The 19,544-nt window shown below is 52.6% G+C and overlaps 1 protein-coding gene across 3 annotated transcripts in view; it reads right to left on the bottom strand.

Moving 5' to 3' along the window:
• Window positions 1-205: 205 nt before the first annotated feature.
• The window catches only part of NDRG3 (NDRG family member 3), a 113,030-nt gene continuing 93,691 nt past the window's right edge, over window positions 206-19,544 (bottom strand). Inside the window, exons 1-15 of one of the 3 annotated variants that reach the window (XM_024209943.1) lie at window positions 18,907-18,981; window positions 17,433-17,538; window positions 16,397-16,517; window positions 15,790-15,852; window positions 15,393-15,453; window positions 13,460-13,546; window positions 12,659-12,715; window positions 9,651-9,754; window positions 8,717-8,782; window positions 7,032-7,083; window positions 5,490-5,537; window positions 4,578-4,613; window positions 4,445-4,496; window positions 2,346-2,384; window positions 206-1,810 (exon numbers count right to left, since the gene is read on the bottom strand). In XM_024209943.1, coding sequence (XP_024065711.1) covers window positions 1,632-1,810; window positions 2,346-2,384; window positions 4,445-4,496; window positions 4,578-4,613; window positions 5,490-5,537; window positions 7,032-7,083; window positions 8,717-8,782; window positions 9,651-9,754; window positions 12,659-12,715; window positions 13,460-13,546; window positions 15,393-15,453; window positions 15,790-15,852; window positions 16,397-16,517; window positions 17,433-17,496 — 1,029 coding nt within the window. In that variant the 5' untranslated portion in view covers window positions 17,497-17,538; window positions 18,907-18,981 and the 3' untranslated portion in view covers window positions 206-1,631. Of the gene's footprint in view, window positions 1,811-2,345; window positions 2,385-4,444; window positions 4,497-4,577; window positions 4,614-5,489; window positions 5,538-7,031; window positions 7,084-8,716; window positions 8,783-9,650; window positions 9,755-12,658; window positions 12,716-13,459; window positions 13,547-15,392; window positions 15,454-15,789; window positions 15,853-16,396; window positions 16,518-17,432; window positions 17,539-18,906; window positions 18,982-19,544 lie in introns of those variants that run through there. The other 2 variants (XM_024209939.1, XM_024209941.1) reach the window with 2 other exon arrangements.

The raw sequence follows: 19,544 nt of genomic DNA, 5'->3' as shown, positions 1-19,544 counted from the left end.
ACTCGGCCCAGCTAGCTGAGTATGACGCAGGCAGCTATCGGCAGACTGCTCCCACCTACCGGCACACTCAGTGCTCCGTGTGAGTGGCTGGGGCAGTTCCTGATGGATTCCATGCTCTATAGGGCGCCCAGCACATTGATGGCAATTAGTGACTAAATAAACAGCAGCAGAAGGAACACATGGAGCCAGGTAACAATGACTCATTTGTAGCTTTATTTAATAATTGGTACAAAGTGCCCCTCAGGCAGAGCCTCCCGGTCCCATTCCCTGCCTGAGCGGAGCAGAATATGAAAGCTCTGAGGAGCCAGTTCCCTACCAGTCAGAACTGGGCAGCAGCGGAAAGAGGATGCGTTACCTTGACTTTATCAAGAGACCTGCAGTGACCTGACAGCTTATCCCTCATCTCAGTGAAGAGCTCCCCTGCTGCGTGACAGGGTCATTAATTCACTTGCTCTCCTCTGTGACTCACCACATACAAAAAGAGCAACAGACTTGTGAATTCAATGAAGACAGAATCTGCATGGTGACATTCCCTAGCCATTGGTTAGCCACACGCTCCAGGCCTGGGAATTCAGGCCATCTCTGACTGGAGTCAGATTCACTGGCATTTTTGCAGCAACATTTGAATTGGGATACCCTGCTCTGACAATCTAGCTGGGCCGTGTGGCAGTGCTAAGTGGATGCTGGCACAGCAGGAGTAGCAAACTCCTCCACGGCCCATTTCTGGATCCCAGGTCTGCAGCTGGGCACTGCTGCCCACTTCACCACGTACTGAGTGTTAGGGATTTTCAAAAGTCACAGCAAAGAGTCCAGTTATGAGGAGACGTGACCACCATGTGATAAACGATCCCGTCTGCATCCGGTCCTCCTGCAAACTGCTCTGGAGGGTCCCTGTGGGTCGACAAAGCCATGCTCGTACGGCTGTCGAGCAGTGTAATCCCTTGTATTCTGCTGAATAGTGCATCTTAATTAGTGAGAATTAACTCATTAATTGCTTTGCCCTTTCAAGAGGTTCAGGTAAGAGATGGCTCTGCTCATTCTGAACACACGAGACCAAGACAATAGCTATGACTGTCCCATCCCCCCCGGAGTGCTTTGAACCCCACCAGCCCGAGGAGTGCCAGGACGCTTTGCCGTGCTCAGCGCACCATGTGGAATAAGACTCGCCTCCCATGCCTGGAGTTTTGCACCACTGTGGGCTCGCTTCCCCTCACCCCCAAAACGCCCTAAGAACTGCATCACAAAAGTCCTAATGTCCTTTAGCAGAAGCACAACTAGGAAGCAATTCTACCCTCACAAAGCCACAGACATCAGATGTAAATTAAAGAGGGAAACAATGGCTGTCATCGGATCGATACACCGCACAGAAAGCACTGGAAGGAGGGGGCACTAGCATGTACAGCAACTGGATTCACTTGGCCTGTGGAATGTTAATGACTTTTAAAGTGGTTCTGTTCCCAGAGACATACAAAAAGGACCAAAGTAGCACCAAGCACAGACTATCAAGGAGGCAGCGGCTTGGATGGGCATGCACAGGTTAGAGAAAACTGTCGTTTTGCTGGATGAAATGCTAGATTCTGGGTGGGGTCAGTGGGGGAGGATGAAGTTGCCTGGATCCAGAAAGGCTCCTCTTAGCAGGATACTTCCATGGTTTGAGGTGTGTCCTGGACATCAGCTGCTTCTGGGGGCCCAGCAGTCCCCTCCCCTTGGTTGCTGATGTGCGACCGGCTGCGGGCACTCTCTCCAGAGCCCACGCTGGAGGAGGAGTGGGTACGGGAGCGGATCAGTCTAGTCATACTCGCTGTTGGCACTGCAGGAAAGAAAGAGGACTGTCAAAAGGAGCAAGGTCACGGAGTTAGTGAACTACAGCCGATACCACTGGGCTCGCTTGTGCCAGCACCCTGCTGGGTAAGCGTGAAAAGAGCTACACACAGGATTAGAACAGTTACTCTCAGCTGCCCAAAATGGGCCTTTATGCATCAAAAGCAGGAGGTTTATGGCCTGATTTCAAAAGGTCTGAGGTGGGTGACTGCAAATTGCATAACTGGCCATTTGCAAGTGCAGCCATGGCAACTTGTAAATTAGGTAGTGACTGGTCATGTGACCTTTTGAAAACGAGGCCTTTGCTCCAGATAATCGGAGAGCTGCAAACCATGCAACCGTCACCAAAACACAAATGAGAGGTGAAAACGCACAGTGCACGCACACAATGTACAATGGAATGGCCCAGGATCCAGAGCGCCAGCAAGACATGCTGTAAGCAGCCAGAGCAATGCACCCGAAAGAAGAGAGTGATTCAGCTCAGTACGCAGCCTTGGTCGTGCTAGGTGTGGGTTTGCAGGTACCTGACTCAGTGCTCAGGTGGCTGAGCTGCACATAAGGGACTGGAAACAACGTGAGACAGGGAAGAGATGAACACAAGAGAAAGCAAGTTAATTCCCCCGTCAGCCTGGAACGCACTATGCTGCTGGAGCGAACCCCAGTACCAGGTCTGCAGCCAGCCAGTGCTCCCGGGCGCTGGGCTCACACCCCACACTGATAGTCTCTTAGGAGCTTCCCTTTGGAGAGGAAATCGCCCCAGATGTTACTCAGCTCTCTGCCCATTAGAAAGAAAGGAAATCAGATTCTCTTGAAGATCGCAGGAACAGCCATGTTCTTAGTGGCTCCACTGGGCTTTCAGAACAGCAGGGCCCCTTATGAGAGATTGTGTTTAGTATTTACAGCCCAGCCTCCCCCCAGAGAAGGGGGTCATGGGGCACCCTCAGGAGTCAGGGGATCAGAGTGTTGTCCCCTGAGCTGACAGTCATGGTCTCTGCCAAAGGCCTGCAGCTTTGCCCATGAGCACAGGGTGTCCCCGCCACGCCGGTGTTTGAGATGGGGACAGCAGCTAGAGCAGCACAGGCTGCCTTGGACAAGGGGAAGGAGGCACACAGGAAGGAGCCTTTCCTTCCACTTGGGAGGCCCCTGCTCCTTAACCTGGGGCAAGTGTCCTGCTGGTAGTGACTTCTGCCCTGGCCTACACCCATTCTCCAGTAGCAGGGCCCTCGCTCGGGGCTCTGCTGGGCCACAACCTGGATCCTATCAGACATCATGTCGCCCTGATAGGCTGAAGGAGGGGTGCCCTCGCTTCCACTGGCACTCCATGCCCTGCCTGAAGCCTGACGACAGCATTGGCAGCTCAGCCATCAGGGAAGCAAGGGTCACACTCAGGCCCAGGGAACTCCGCTTAGTCCACATAAGATCCGGGGAACCTCTGACATCACGGCACGTTGATGTCTCTGTTTGCTGGTGGATGGTGTCTATTCAGCCAACAACCTTCTCTCTAGGGGGCCAGTCTTACCTGCCAAGCAGGTGCCACATAGGATAAGATCTGTCTTCCCACGTCCATATCTGTGGGACCACAGCTGGCTCTGAAGTACCGTGGGCCCAGCCAATGTCTTTAGCATACTGGAGAGGGCAATGACTCTTCTGGGGCCCTGGCAGCTGCCGGCATGTTAGTGCTGGCTCCTTGGCCTCAGGGGTGACTGGACTAGCAAGACTAGCTGCCCAGGAGATCTCTGTCATTCCCCACCCAACCATGCTGACCAGCTGCTGGCAAAGCTGCCCTCCCCTTACGTGGCTGGGCACACACCCTGCCCTGCCACAAAGATGCTCCGGTTTAGCAGCCAATCTGTGGTGTCAGTGGCTACAGCAACCCGGGCTTGAGCACCTGCCTTTACAGCTCACGCGCTTGTCTCAGTAAGTGCTGCTACGGCAGCACCACAGCCAGTGTGACTGACACCCAGAGTGGTGGGGCCCTGCAATGGAGATGTGTCCAGTTTAGGCAGGTAAAAGGCTCTTCTTCTGAACTGTTCATTGGGGGAAGGGAAGATAACCTCAGCCCATGCCCTCACCTCAGAGCAAAGCACCTGCTGGGCCCAGAGCATGAGGAGGCTCTCACCAGGCTCCCAGAGATATTGGGGCTGATTTCTGTAGGTGCCTCGGGAGCTGTCTCGTGCACTGGGCGGTTAGTGGTACCACCTGCCCAAGGACAGTGCATGCACAGCTGTGCCTGTGCTCCAGAGCAGAGCACACACTGCTCTGGAGCTAGCCCTCTGCCACCACTGGCAGGAGCCCCACATTCCCCCAGGGGCTGCCTGCGGGACCCAGCACAGAGCGATTACCTTTTGAAGGCAGCAGACCTTGTCTAGGCTTTGCCACGCACTAGCCCTAGAACTGACACCCTGTCTGCTAGGTGCTAAGGGTGGTTACCATCTCGATACACACATACGTGTCAGCGTGACAATCATTTCTCCAGGCTAAGCCGAGCCCCTGAGGGTATGTGGCTGGCTGTGCCATGGGACACTGCCCATCATAGACATACAGGCAAAGCCGATCCCCAGGACAGACCCATCGCCCCCCACACCAGCCCCACTCGGCAAGGGAAGCTGTGTTTACTACTTACTGTAGCCCATTCCCTGCACAAAGTACTTGAAGGCTTCTGTCAGCTTCCCGGGCTGAGGAGACAAAACACGAGGCGTTAACATGTGCAGAGCTGGGGCCAAAACACAAGCCAGAGAACAGAGACAAGTTCTTACCTGAACCACTTGGGGCAGCCCTCCACAGTCTGCCATCTGCAAAAAAGAAAGAGGGGCTTTGAAGTGTCCCTTCCCCATGTCATCTGGCCAGGCCAGGGGCTGGGCTAACACTGCCAGCCCTGCTGGGGCCCACTCGATCCTCACTGACCAAAAAGTAGAGGCTGCCCCCTCATCTTTAACACAGAGCCGTGGCCTATGGTGACTGGGGGTTCCAGCATGCAGCGCTTCACCGTGACTGTCTCCACTTGGCTCAAGGAGCATGGCCCGCTAGTCTTTACAGGCTGCACATCTCCATTAACAAGGGGTGTCCCGGGCCATATTCTAGGAGTCAGAGAGCAACTCCTTCACCAGCCATGTGCCACGGCCCTTCCTGCCAGCAGAGAGATAGACCCCCCCACCCTAATATCCAGGCCCTTTCTGCCCCCTAGAGATAAGGGTGGGTCTGCCCAGATGAGAAATCCCCTGGCAATGGGTGGAGGTGGCAGGGACTTGCAGTTGGTCTAAAGGCAGTGCAAGCGACTCCTGTTCCACCCCAGCTGGCCCTGGCATAGGGGGCATACTAGGGGCATGCAGAGCACATGGCTGGGACACCTCTGCACTCCAGTTCTCAGCTGGCAGGTGCTCCCTTGGGGACTGTTTTCCAGTCAGTGTAAGCTCAAGCAGTTCCGAGGCTGCCCTAATTTGTGCCAAGGCCAGAGCTGTGCAGTGCAGAGACTCTGGGAACCTAGCAGCCTGCCCCCTCTCCTGTGCTGAGTGGAGCATGGCTCAGGAGAGCATCTGACCCAGAATGTCTCTCTAGACACCTCTGTGAAAGCCAGATGCATTGAAGGAGATCAATGCACACAGCTGGGCTCTTAGCAGAGACACTATCCCTAAGGCAGCCTGTGGCAGGCCCCTGGAGCTGCTGGGTACCTTCAGGAGCGTAGTGTTGGTGGGGTCCAGCCGCGAGTTACATTCCACCTAAAAGCAAAAAGGGAAAAATCAAATGGCATCACATGCACACAAGTGAGAGATCTGGAGCATGGGGCAGGTGCTTTCATCGGGGCTGCTGCTCCCCAAGAGACAGCAGCCACTCTCAGTGACAGGAGCATCCGGGGACCAGGCTGCCGCCAGCACAATCTCAGCATGGGAGGAGGTGATCAGACGGCGGAGGACGACACGGGGCAGACAGGACGTAGAGCAGCAGGGGCACGAGTAACTTCTTGCAGTAAGAATGAAACCCTCCTTGTGCTAAAGACTGATCCATCAACAGCCTGCACTACGGCAGCCACAGCTAGTGGGAGGCACCACAGCATGGAGGGAGAATCCTGATCCGGACCCCCGGCCACCCAACAGACGTGTACAGAGTGGTACGTAGGCCAGCTGAGCCCAGGAGCGCTAGTGGAGTGAGGCCAGGCCAGGCCAGACTATTACGCAATATTTTGAAGGGATGGTGCGTCTCAATGTTACTGTGCTGTCCAGGAGCTGGGAATCGGGCTGTTTTGTGTTATGTCACATCCACGGAGGCTGAGGCCTGGGAGAGCCCATTGCTGCCTCCCCTGCTCCCAGCTGGGAAGCGACTGGAGTCCTCGGGAACACTATCACTGCTGCAGAATCGAACCCTGTGAACGACCTGGACTCTTGGTCAAGAGAACAGGGACCCATGGCGATGTGAACTAAGCGCCATGTAGCAGCCCTACAGATCTACATTAAGGGCTTGTTGCAAGATACATGTCATTGAAACTGCCACGGCCGTAGCTGCGTGAGCCCTGAGATGGTCAGGTACAAGGACTTTAGTCAATACACTTTTCAGCCGAAACTCCCTTTAGATCTGTCCCCAAGGAGGCTGTTAGAGCTCCTGAAATGCTCAGTTCTCTAGATCAGGGGTGCGCAAACTTTTCCAGTCGCGCCCCCCCTTACCATTCCTGGAATGTATCGTGCCCATTACCACCCTTACTTCTGCGCTGCTGCTGGTGGTGGCGCTGCCTTCAGAGCTGGGCGGCTGGAGAGCGGTGGCTGCTGGCCAGGGCGTTCATGTTGTTTGCAGTGTGGGGGGACTATTTTTCTTAATCCTGCTCCTGTCTCGCAATACTCACTCTATTTTTATCCTGCTCCCACTATTATGGCAGCGGATCCTGCGGGACCCATGGGATCCCAGTTTCTTTGTGCCCCCCCAGAGAATCTCTTGCGCCCCCGCAGAGGGGTGCACTCCCCAGTTTGTACACCACTGCTTTAAGTAATAGCTGACCGCGCTCTCAACTTCCAGGGCATGCAGCCTGGTTTCTTCCTTTGGGAAACACAAGCAGCGCTACTGACTAATATAAATAAAGGACAAGCCCTTTTTGTGAGACGTTGAGTGAGAGTCCTGAGTACTAGCCGGCCCATGAGACAGTAGGTGGGGTGAGGTGGGGGGTTGCTAATTGCTCATTGGGACTAAGAAGAGCATTCGGTGCAAAAGAGACCTTGTATACGTACCACAGCTTCAACGGCAGGCGAGCTGTCACCAACCACTAATAAGGCAGGACACCTGGGCAAAAGCCAGCAGAGAAGTACATTAATTAGACTCATAGACTTTAAGGTCAGAAGGGACCATTTTGGTCATCTAGTCTGACCTCCTGCATGATGCAGGCCACGAAAGCTGACCCACCCACTTTCCCTTAACTTAGCTGTTGAAGTCTCCAGATCGTGATTTAAAGACTTCAAGTCGCAGAGAATCCTCCAGCTTGCGACCCCTGCCCCATGCTACGGAGGAAGGCGAAAAACCTCCAGGGCCTCTGCCAATCTACCCTGGAGGAAAATTCCTTCCCGACCCCAAATATGGCGATCAGTAGAACCCCGAGCATACAGGCAAGATTCTCCAGGCGGACCCTCATTTTACCAGCGATGGCACGTTATTGCCTAATTGACTAAAATCACGTTATCCCATCAAACCATTCCCTCCATAAATTTATCTAGCTTAATCTTGAAGCCAGAGAGGTCTTTTGCCCCCACCGTTTCCCTCAGAAGGCTGTTCCAAAATTTCACCCCTCTGATGGTTAGAAACCTTCGTCTAATTTCAAGCCTAAACTTCCCCACGGCCAGTTTATATCCATTTGTTCTCGTGTCCACATTAGTACTGAGCTGAAATAATTCCTCTCCCTCCCTGGTATTTATCCCTCTGATAATTGCAGTGCATCTGGGCGACCTTTAATCTATTCATAGCTTTCATGGATCCAGCTTGGCTTTATTCTCCTCTAGCCTCTAAAAAACCTTTATTAATTTAGAGCGTGTCTCGGGACCCCCATTGGTATGGGGGGGAGGGGGGAGCGGTGCGTGGCCCGGGACCCCTGCTGCTGCTCGGGGGGCAGGGGGCTGGGCAGCAGTCTGTGGCCTGGGACCCCTGCGACCAATGGGAGCTGCGGGGCCGGCACCTGCAGGCGGAGGCAGTGCATGCAGCTGCCTAGCTGCGCCTCCACCTAGGAGCCGGACATGCTGGCCGCTTCTGGGGAGCCCCTGAGAGAGGTGCCGCCCAGAGCCCGTACCTGCTCCCGTACCCCAACCCCCCCACACACCCAAACTCCTACTGCTGCTGGGGGTGAGGGGGAAGGGGCGCGGTGGCCCAAGACCGCCCCAGCAGCGGCCGGTGTGGCTGGCCCCCGGGCCAGCTGCACCTGCCGTTGCAGAAGTCACAGAGGTCATGGTCTTACTTATGACTGAGTATTCAAAAAATAAAAAATAAAAACATTAGTAAACTTAAAGTTAGCCTGGGTCTTAGATTTTGCTATAACCCAGAAGTGAGTCAATTTGCAAATCTCAAAAAATCAAGACAGAAAAGTACATTAAGAAATCTCCTAAAGGAGCTATTTAGAACTGCTTAGAACCCAGTAACAGAACATTAACTCTGCTCCTAAAGTAAGTGCTGTGAGCTTGGGGAGGGGACACTGTCATCCATGTGCGACAAAGGGGTAATTCCTTCTTTAAGGGGAACATCAGCACAACCTTAACCCTGGAGCCATGATGTGCCCCCACCACACTACACTCTAGATCAATATTTCTGCATCCTGAGCCAGTGCTGCTGAATTCTTCTCAGCATTCTGTCTCTTGCTGAGAAGCGGCAGCCTCTCTGCTGAACTAACTCTGCGGTTTGCAACGGGTGCACAGATCGATCCACAGCAACTTACTTGAATGTTTTTGTTGTGTTTTCACTGATGCCCAGAACTGGCCTCTCAATTTCCAGGTCTCTGCGGCTGGAAGACAAAGGAGAATAGATCTCCATCAGACCAACCCAGGTAATCCGGATGTGGTGGGTGCCAATGTGATCCTGTGGATTCCGTCTGGAGAGAGGGCCATGGAACGAGAGGACAGCCTCCCCAAAGGAGACCAGAATACGAAGTGACGAAGGTCTCACACACAGGAATTTGTGAGCCTCATCTGAAAACGCAGCACGATGCCCCACACCCCATGCAAGTGCTGCTCAGAGGAGCAGCAATAAGTCAGAAAACAGGGCCTGGTCTCCAAGCTTCAGAAACAACCTAGGCCTGACCCACAGAGGCGGTGGTATTAGGTTAGCAAAGCCATGTGACTCTCTCAGCAGAGCACACAAAGCACTGATTTGCACTTACAGGTCAAAACCTGAGAGGATCTGAAGGGAAACAACAGGTGGATGTGAGCCCTTTGCCCAGGCGTAGAGCGCTCCTGAGCCTCCATGTCTGAATACAGAGCACTCTGCGGTGCTTACCCTGCTTCTGAAGAGATGATGCACCGGAGGGCAGAGAGGCTGATCTGGGGATAAAGGCTGAGGAGGCTCGATTTGTAAGAGAAAATCATTAGTTACAAGAGTCCAGGGCCGTCAGCTGAAGTCAAGGAAGGGTTAAGCCCTGCAGGGAGCTTCACATAGAGTAGCTCATATGTGGAAGAGACTCACTGAAGAGAATCAGGAGGCACTAGGAAAGGTTTGAGGGCACTTTTGGAGCTGAACTGTTCATCCCCCATGGATTCGTCCCCTGCTCCCTGGTGTTACATTTGCTACAATGCTATTTGTACCCAGTGATGCACAAGGCGTGAGGGTAACTCTGAGATCGGACTTCTACGCGTCGGCAGAATGGAGTCCTGTACCTGTTATATGAGGCAAGAAACATCTGAAGGTTCTCTTGGTTAATGTCCTGTGCAATATGGAGTCTGTACGTCTGGATCAGGTCCAGATTAGCCTGCAGTTCTTCCTGCACATGGGGGGAGGGGAGTTTAGAAAAAGACATTGATCAACCTCTTTGTTACTATTATACATTTAAAAATGCAATTTGAGAAATGAACGTCACTGACTGTGCAACAAATTACTGAGCTGGGTTCAGATAAACAGTTCAATCCACTGATAAACAAAGCAAATGGTAAAAACCCCACACCACACTCAGGACTGATTTACACTACAAGTTTTGCTGGTAGCACCGGGTCCATTAAGGGTATGATCTTTTACCAAGATGATTATATTGGTACAAGCTCTGTGGAGATGCAGTTATATCAGTAGAAAGATGCCTTTTACCAGTGTAGCTTATTTTGGTTCCTGAACTGGACTCTGCTGTACTGGTATAAGCACTCATATTAGTATAGCTGCCTCGAAATTAGGGGCTTTTGTCACTTTCTCTATATACTCTATATAGATAAGCCCTTAGAATGGTGTTATTTGCAGAAAAAAATCTCACCCCACTGTCTAGGCCTGTAAAGATGCTTCACCTAAGGTTAGTGCACACTCTGAAGTTTTGCCGGCATATCTATGTCCGTTAGGTGTGTGAAATCCCCCTCCCTCACTGACGCAGCTGTGCTGACAAACCCCAGCGTAGATGCAGAGCGCTGTTGTCAACACAGCTAATGTTGCTCCTGGAGGTGGTGTAGCTATGCTGGTAGAACTCCTCCTTCTGGAGGCTTATGCTGCCTCTCCACTAGGGGCGCTGCTGGCGCAGCCACACCAGCAGAGCATTTGTCGAGTAGAGAAGCCCTGATTGTGGGATATAGTTGTAGGGAGCGGGGGAGAGGGAGAGAAAGGAGCGGACAAGAGGAGGTGAAGTGGGGAGAGCAGAGCATACACTAAACAGTGACTTACAGATGCGGGAGGTTTGGTTGTTGTGACAGAGACCCACTAGGCATTTGCTCCAGTGTGCCAGGAACTCCTGCCAGGCCTGACATATTCACTATACCCAGCCTGTGTCGCAAGGGCACGGAAGGTATCATACGTGAACTGGTCACACGGTGGTGATTAATATCCTTGTGAAATGTCTGCATTAAGATCAGACAAGGAATTACTGAGCCTCACTAATATTATGTTTTAAAGTCTGTGACCAAACAAAGGGAGAGAACAGGATTTCTCCCAGATAGGAGGGAAGATTGTGCAATTTAGGCATGGTGGAATCAAAACATGGCAGCCCCATTTACATACGAATCAGCAGGGGGATGGGAAGCCCACAGGAATGGAAAAACAGTGTGAGGTCATCCTGAGTCTGGGGACAAAATAGGGAGTTTGGGGAGATATAAGGAGAGAGGAGAAGCCATCGCTGGATAGACACGAGGGCCAGAGCTCTTGCAAGCTGGGGCAGATGGATCCTTCGCCAAGGGGGCTGAAGTCTCCAGGAACTGAATATAAGTGAAAAGCCTATTAAGGCAAAGCTCTTTCGCCTAGGAAGATAAGAGGAAACATCACTTTGTACTTCTGTGGAAGGTCCTGACTGAGAGAAAGCCAGCCATGGCTGGAAAGAGAGAGACTGGTATGAAATTATCTTGAACTAGTCAGCCTCCAGAGAGAATCATTGTTTCCAAGAAGCATGGATCTGTTTTTCCCCCTTCTGTGACTACAACTAGTTTGGGAATGGCTCAGTAGGATGCAGCCCGGCCCTGCTGACCCTGAGGTCAGGGAGGGGGGAAAAGAGCCCCGAGGGCAGCACAGGGCTGCTGTCCTTGAGTCAAAAGGAAGAGCTTGACAGGGGGAGCAGGGCAGGTTAGTGCCTTGGTATGTGGCTGGACACATTGTCCCACTGTCCCCACAACTCTCATAGCAACCAAAATGTCTCCAGACTGAACACAAAGGAACCTGCTGGTCCTCTCTTATCAGCTGCATTGTGTAAATATGGAGGAGGGCCAGGGCAAACACACACCAGGTGCCCACTGCACTAGTTTCTATGGACAGACCAGCAGCACAGGGTCTGCAGGGACTGGGAGAAGCTTAATTGTTGGGTCAACAAAATGTCTGACCCTGTGTGGATTTGACAACCCCAGGAAAGGCAGGAAAGCCCTGTTTGCAGGCTTACTTGCCCCTCACACCCTCTGTTCATAGCAGCTGGGCACATCTGTAACTCCACCAACAGAACCCGTTTCTGGAGACACTCATGTAAATTCCTCAGACCTCTTAACCAGTGGGGGAATTCAGGGCAGGATTCAAAGCTAAGTAGCAGTGATAGCATAAGGCAGCAGAGGAACAGCTGCTAAGTGGTAACACTTGGAGCAGAAGGGTTGCTTTCGAAAACCAGAGACCAGGAGAGAAGTTTGCATTACAAAAGGCCACTGTTGGAACACACTGGCCTGGAAACCCCGTTTTCCATAAAAGAGCGAGTTTGTTTGTAAAGAACTCACCCAGATTACTGCATTCCTGAAAAAAACACTGCACATGGCAGTGCAAAGGATGGGCTCAAACATTTTCCGAGTTCTGCCCAAATTCAGAGCTGTTCCCTAGATAAGCTCCCAGGAAATATAAGAGTTTATGGTGAAGAGCATAGACAGCTTCCTTTATCGCTGGCTTTTCCCCAGAAACCAGTGGAGACCTGCTCTGCACTGGGACCACAGAGGAAAGGGAGCTGTGAGAAAAGAGTTTTTTTTGTTTTTTTTTAAGACCTGAGTTTGCATTGCAGACTATTAGAAAGATGCTGCTTCTCAGAGAGCTTCTAATGCCTGGATGGCATCACAGCTGAGAGACTGGCATCCGCATATGCCACACGACCCTACCATTCCTTTCCTAGGTGCAGGCAGGGGACGGGGCTGTTTAGGAAATCAGCTCTCCAGCAGGAGAGAGTGGAATTCATTCAAATTTTACTGCCTTGCCTGACGCTGAGAATGGAATGAAATGCAGCCTGCAGTTTACTTACATGACCAAAATGGTGAGCCAAGACAATGTCCACGATGTTGGTTGTCCAGCCTGAAAACTGAAAAGTAACAAAAACATCTCATGCAAATTCCTTTGTGAAACTTAGCGACAAATGACAGAAAAACTGTAAAGGCCAAACTAACTTTAGGTATGGGGAATGAGCCCCTAGAGCAGGGATCGGCAACCTTTGGCATGCGGCTTGCGAGGGTAAGCACCCTGGTGGGCCGGGACAGTTTGTTTACCTGCCGCGTCCGCGGGTTCGGCCGATCACGGCTCCCACTGGCCGCGGTTCGCCACTCCAGGCCAATGGGGGCGGCGGGAAGCGGCGTGGGACGAGGGATTTGCTGGCCGCCACTTCCCGCCACCCCTATTGGCCTGGAGCGGCGAACCGCGGCCAGTGGGAGCCATGATCACCCAAACCTGCAGATGCGGCAGGTAAACAAACTGGCCTGGCCCGCCAGGGTGCTTACCCTGGAGAGCCATGTGCCAAAGGTTGCCGATCCCCGCCCGAGAGTTTCGGAAGCACTTGGCTCCTGCCAGAGAAGCATAAAGAACACAGCTCCCTGGAGTTCACCAGCACATCCGAGAGAAATGTTCCAACCCTCTGGCCATGCTAGGGCCTTGAGTGACTCTGAGCTGATTGGTGATACCCAACATCACTTGCAATATTCCAGGGTCTCCTAGCCAAGCATGACCAATCCCAACCCTGCTTCGTTTGAGAGAACAGCCTGACAGGCCTGGCTCAGTATCTTGTACAGTATGGTCTGCAGCACTCAGGCACAGAGAGAGAGAAGAGTCTCACCTTGGCTGCTGCCCAGTCCATCCAGCCTTTTGCACATGGATCAACATTGATGAGCACGAGCCCCTCCACCAGGTCAGGGTGATTGAGCTGCAGGGAGAGAAACACAGTGTGAGGGGCCCCAGGGGACCAGGAGGCACAATGGCTGGGGAACTCCCTGGGAGAGGCAGTGACAGCAAAATAAAAGGAGAACCTGTAACTGAAACCCTGATTAGATCATTGCTAACAATACTTCTCACAGAGCAGGGGCAGCAGCCTCACCCCATTCTACTGAAGCAAGAAAATCGAAGTGACTCTCCCAGGGTCACACGTAGGGGGTCCATAGCAAAGCAGGAAGAGATTTCTGTTGTCAGACGCTACCGGTGTGGTGCTCTGCTCTGTTCAATGATGATAATAGTGAGCTGCGTACGTGTGTTCCCTCTGTGTGCTGCCCCGGCTCTGTGCAGATCGCTGGCACAGCAGACCCTGAGAGAACCGCCAAAGACCACAGACTCCGATAAGGTACGAAGGCATCCGGCCAGGTTTATTGTCAAATGAAGCACAGTAATAGTTTCCCGCAGACTCTACAGGATGTACTACGAATATGTGGCCCCTGACAATGGACCGGCTCAGTCAGTGGCGGGACCCTCCACTGCCCCCTAGGCCAGACAAAGACATCCACTCAGAGGTGCATTCTTATACACAGGTACAAACAGGTAACACATCACTCCTGACATATTGAGGTACAGCCCCTCTACGCATTAGGGTGCTGCCTCTCCCCTGGTACAGGTTGGTTCGAACAAACAAGTCTATCCATCATATTGTCCTTTTGACCCTGTCTTTAGGACGGGTCAGCCTGTTCCTTATTATCTCTGTGGAATGTGTTCGTACCAGGATGTTCTGGTGCCATCCTGGCACACGCTCATCTTATTAGTGCTTATATGTGAATATGTGCTTTTAGCAGCCTTCTTCTTGCCAACTTCTGTGAGCAGGGCCTGCCTCTGGCTCACAGCATAACTTTGCTTTATGTTAGCATGGTCTTGACCATTACTTTAGTTCAGGCCTCAGGCCTCATACCAGGCCTCTGATACCAAGGGTTTATGTTTCAGGGACTCATCTTACTACAATTTCCAGTGCTGCACCCTAACCATGCCCCCACTCAGCTTCCTGTAAATAGCAGGCCCATGACACGGGACACGTTGTCAGCACCCAGAATTCTCAGCAGGGACAGTTTGGGGAATATAGTTACATCTAGAGTCTTCTCAGTTTTAATCTGCTGATAGAAGGAAAGAAGCTGGTTTGAGCAAGGCATGGGGAACTCAGGTACTGTATTTACATTGCCCACTCAGCTCTGCCACCGCACCTGCCCACAGAGAAGAGACCAAGACACGTTAAAACCACTTGAGATGTCCATTTTCTGGGCAGCTGGATACTGCCTAATACCCATGACCACGCTAGAACCTGAACCCAGACTGCTTATTGTGGGAAGCGAGAGCATCCACTGCTGCACAATGACAGCTTTCAGCCTGGATTTCCTATCCGCCTTGGATCACTGGACTTTCAGCACAGGAAAGCTGTTTATGTTGCTCTAAGTCTGAACTGCAGATTTTAGAAATGGGATTTATCTTTCTAGCTATGAATGCTGAGATGAGATTCAGTACAGTGTGACCATGGAGCATCTACTTGTCTCCTCTCCTACGTGTGTAAGGGGCCAATCCCTAACCCCACTGACCTCTCCAGCAGCTTTCCACTGACTCTAATGGCATCCCCATGCCAGGCACTCACCCCCAGTCTGGTAAGGCTGTAGAGCAGCACTGCCTCTGTTTAACCCCTCAGGTACCCTAAGCAGCTTTCATTTGGCCATTTGGATGTATCCTGAAATCCCTGCTTCTCAGCCTATGCCCTGCAAAGAGGCAGTATGGTTAGTGGGGGCAGGGTGGAAAAAAAACCTACTTACTGCAAACCTGCTGAGGAGGTAAGCACCGGCTCCAACGCCAATCCCAATGATGCTTTTCAGGCTGCAATACAGACACATCAGAGTCAGAAGAGACACTCTAAACTCAAGCCCTGGGTATCCCCACCCCATCCAAGCCACAGACCATCTCGCCTGGATCGAAGGCTTGTTCTCTTTTAGGGCCTGCAGTCACACAGCAGGCGTGCGGTGGAACGTGTTCCCTGCAGAGACACTCCATGCCAAGGCTGTGTGCGCTGGGCAAGCGCCTTGGGACAGCCATTGTCCACTGCACACAGCACAAGCAGAGCCCCGCAGGAGCACAGGCGGAGCTGCTGAAATGGCAGCACGGCCTCCTGCAATAATCTGACAGGAGTCAGCCTGGGCCGCTCTGCACACTCACCTCAGGTGGGTTAGAACAGCAGACAGCATTTCAGCCAGTTCATCCATACTAGGGTAGCGATACCTGAAACCCAAAGGAGAGGCTGGAATCAGCGAGCCTCCGAACAATGACCTCCAGAGGCGACACAGACGCCAGCCTTCCGATGACATTCCAAAAGCCAGGAGCGTTCGAATGGCGTGGGCTCTGGTATCTATGGTGCAGTGACACTGCAGCATGGCACATTACGGATCTCGCCCTATAAGCTGTGTTCACAGAGATCTGTCCAGCACAGATCCCATGCTGGAGAATGGAGGGGTGGACCAAGCAACTCCAGCTATATATTAGTTTGGGTCAGTTGGGATCATGTGCTAAATCAAAAAGCTCCCAGCAGCATCGCTTCCAGCACTGGCTCTTAGCGAAGCAAGTGCCTCCTCTGCTCCAGAGGGCAGAGACCCTGGTGGCTGGAGTGATCCCTCCCCAGCTTCCCCTCCCCCTACAGCCAGGGCTGACCAGGTGGCAGCCTGCCTCTGCCAGCATTGGGAGCCCCATTTGGATTAAATAGCATCTTGGTGTGAGCAGGCCCTGAGCACACCTGGAGCTCTGAGAAAGGGCTTCTGAGAGTTCTTACCCAATCGGAAAAGGGGGAGCTCCCTCCTGCTGGCCTGGCGCATCTACGTGGCACACAGCAAAGTGCTGGGTAATTTCCTGCATGTCTTCAAAGTTAAAGAATGCATTGAAACAGGATTTGTCTGCAAGAGAAATGCCCAGTGAGCCTTGGACCCTGGCCAAATACTGCTACAACTCATGTTTGGAACAGCAGTGCCACCCACCTGCACCAACCCGAACAGGCTGCTCTGGAAACCCCATTGCTGCTGTGCATTGTTTGGACACCTGAAGCCCGGTGCATGCTGTGACCAGGGATCTGTTAAAGTCCATGTGACAGCAATCTAGGGAGTGTTCGGTGTTGGGAGAGCAGATGGTGGGGGTGGGGCAGAAACAATTGCAAGCTAACCTCACTGCCCAGTCCATCAGCCAGTCACCGCATTGCTCAGCTCACACAGACGCAGTCTATAGCAAGAGGACACAGGACTGAGGAACACAGGGGTTTGCAGCCAGACCAAGAGCCCCTGGTTACTCATGTACACAGGTGCTGGGCTTCTCCTAAAAGCAGTTACGTGAGGGGCCTGGGAAGCTTGTGGGGGTGAAACCTATTGGAAGAGTGGCTGGGGTGATGAGGACCTATAAATAGCGGTGCCTGCCTTAGAACGGTTCTCAGCACCACGCCATGTCTGCCACTAACTAGTCTGCCCAGCCTCTCCATAAAGGACGGGGCGGCGCGTGGGATGGCCTCGGGCAGCCAGCTCCATCAATCAGTGCTCAACTCAGTGGGGCCTTTGACTGGACTGCTGGCCGCTCTGCATCCTCACTGAGACTCCCCTCACCAGGGCCTTCAAGGCCTGCAGAGAGCTGCACTCCTGACAAGGGCCTTGTCGCGTGCTCTGTCCCCATCTCAGCTCCAGGCGAGCTTGATTTCTGTGCTCTCTGCATCAGGGGACCAAGAGGCTCCCAGGGACCACTACAACTCTGAATCTTGCCTTAAAAACGACTCTTTAGAACCAATACAGGCTGATGGGGGAGAGAGTTCTTGGAGCAAGAGGACTTACGGTTGAGGCCAATGTCGTGGTAAGTGAGGATGACAGGTCTGTTCCCCTTCGGAGTGCCCCGCATGGTGACATGGACAACTCCAAAAGCTGTCTCAATGTCATGCTCCTGCAGAGAGAAGACAACAGTCTCACTACAGGGATGACACAGCACCACTAACACTGGCGAAGCCCCATGAACTCTCAGCTCCTCAGAGTCACAGCCCTACCCCCACGACCGCTCAGTGCGAGGTATCCCGCAGTACTTCCCGCCCCATCTCGCTCACTGCTCTGCAGAGCCAGCACTGGCCACAGCTACCAGGCAGTTATTACACTTCACTGGCGCACAGCTGGGAGGAGGGCGTGAGACCAGGCCGTTCGCAATGTTAAGGTCTCTTTTCGGTCACTTTAGCAGGGTCTTTCTGGTCACATGCTGGTACAAGGTTAGAAATTAACAGAACACAGCTTCTCCTCAGAGGTTTTCATAGTGGAACCCACACAACAGAGAGACTGTTGCCTAGGAACATTCACAATAGAACCGCGCCTGCTGGCCAAACAGCATTCCTGCGGCAACGGCACCCCAGCCTCGGAGCAGCGATCCCAGGGAGCAGGTATGTTGCTCTGACTCCTCCAAGGATTTAACTTTGGCCTTGGCTACACTTGAGAGCTCTCTCGCAGCGCTGCAAGTACTCCACCTCTCCGAGGGGAATAGCTTGCAGCGCTGCGAGCGAGCATGCAGCGCTGCAGGCGCTGATTACACTGGCGCTTTACAGTGCTGCACTCACTGCACTGGGGGGGGGGGGCGTTTTCACACCCCTGAGCGCAGCAAGTTGCAGCGCTGTACAGCGCCAGTGTAGCCAAGGCCTTTGGAAATGTGAGCAGCCTGCACGCCTCACACCACAGCCTGGGGGATTCCCCAGCTCTCTCCCTGCAGTTCTAGTGGCACATCCCCCAGTGTGGATGTGGTTACACTATTATAAAGGTGTTTATTACCCGTATAGCTATTCCTAAACGGGAAGGGGAATAACGGATGTTTATACTGGTCTAACTGCATCCATGTTAAGGCTTGCACCAGTATAACTAGCTCACCTGCATAGCACAGTTACTCTGGTACAAAATGTGCATAGAGTAGGCCTCAGGCTCGCACCAAGTGAGAGGATACGGCACTATGACCACAGACATTCTTAAACTGAACGGCCAGAGAGAACAGGCGACAAACCTAATTGTTGGAGACCAAAAGCAAGAGGTTGTTTTAGAAGCAGGGTGACTTGTAGACCAGGCAGGGGTCGCTTACTCTCAGGATTTACAACAGTCAAACTGAAGAGCTGGTGACAAGAGCTTTCAAACTCTACTGCAAATCAGAGCTGAGATCTCTAATGCAGAAGAGTTTGTCTATCCCAGAACCTGAGTTGCCTTCCTCCCCACAGGGGGCATAGCCCCTCGTATACTTTGCTATGTTCACAGATAATCAAACCTGTCTCTGTCTACGTCCCCTGACCTCTGAGCCCGCTGGCGTCCTGGCACCAAAGTCAAGGTGCCTAAAAGCATCTGAATGCACAGCAACTGCCCCAACAGCCAGTATAGCAGCATCCTTCCAGACTGCAGCTCAACTGCAGGCGTTCCTGGTGGAGTTTAAAGAGTCAGTATCAATTTATAGGATAGCTGGCCAAGGTTTCCCCCCCCAAACACAGAAAATGGGAAGACTCTGGTCTACCAATTACCAGCCTCCCTGCCTATCTAATCTATTCTAGTCATCCACCTGCTTTTATATCCGCCATACTACAGTACCCGAGAGCTAGTCAGTTACGCCTTGGCTACAATACTCCGAACTCGGTCCTTTCCAATGTCTTAACCACAGGACTGCAGCAATATGTTAAATAATAACATAAATGAAATACAATAAAATCAGCTGAATGCAGTGGGAAGGGTGCAAGATCAAATAGACAAACGGCACGATATTCCTGAAGTTAGACACTCTACCAGAACACTTGGCCATCCTGCACAGCCTGGGGAACGTATGGGATGCATGGAGGAGAGCGCAGTATACACAGATTACAGTGCTGCGTGTGCACAACACGGCCACGTCCCTGTTCTGTAGGGATTGCAGGCACACAGTTTGTGCACCCATTTCACGAC

This window comes from Terrapene carolina, unplaced genomic scaffold, assembly GCF_002925995.2.
Source record: "Terrapene carolina triunguis isolate 2854851 unplaced genomic scaffold, T_m_triunguis-2.0 Scaffold233, whole genome shotgun sequence".
NCBI classification, from domain to species: domain Eukaryota; kingdom Metazoa; phylum Chordata; order Testudines; family Emydidae; genus Terrapene; species Terrapene triunguis.
Note: the sequence above shows the minus strand (reverse complement) of the source record. Positions and strands in the feature narration are given on the sequence as shown.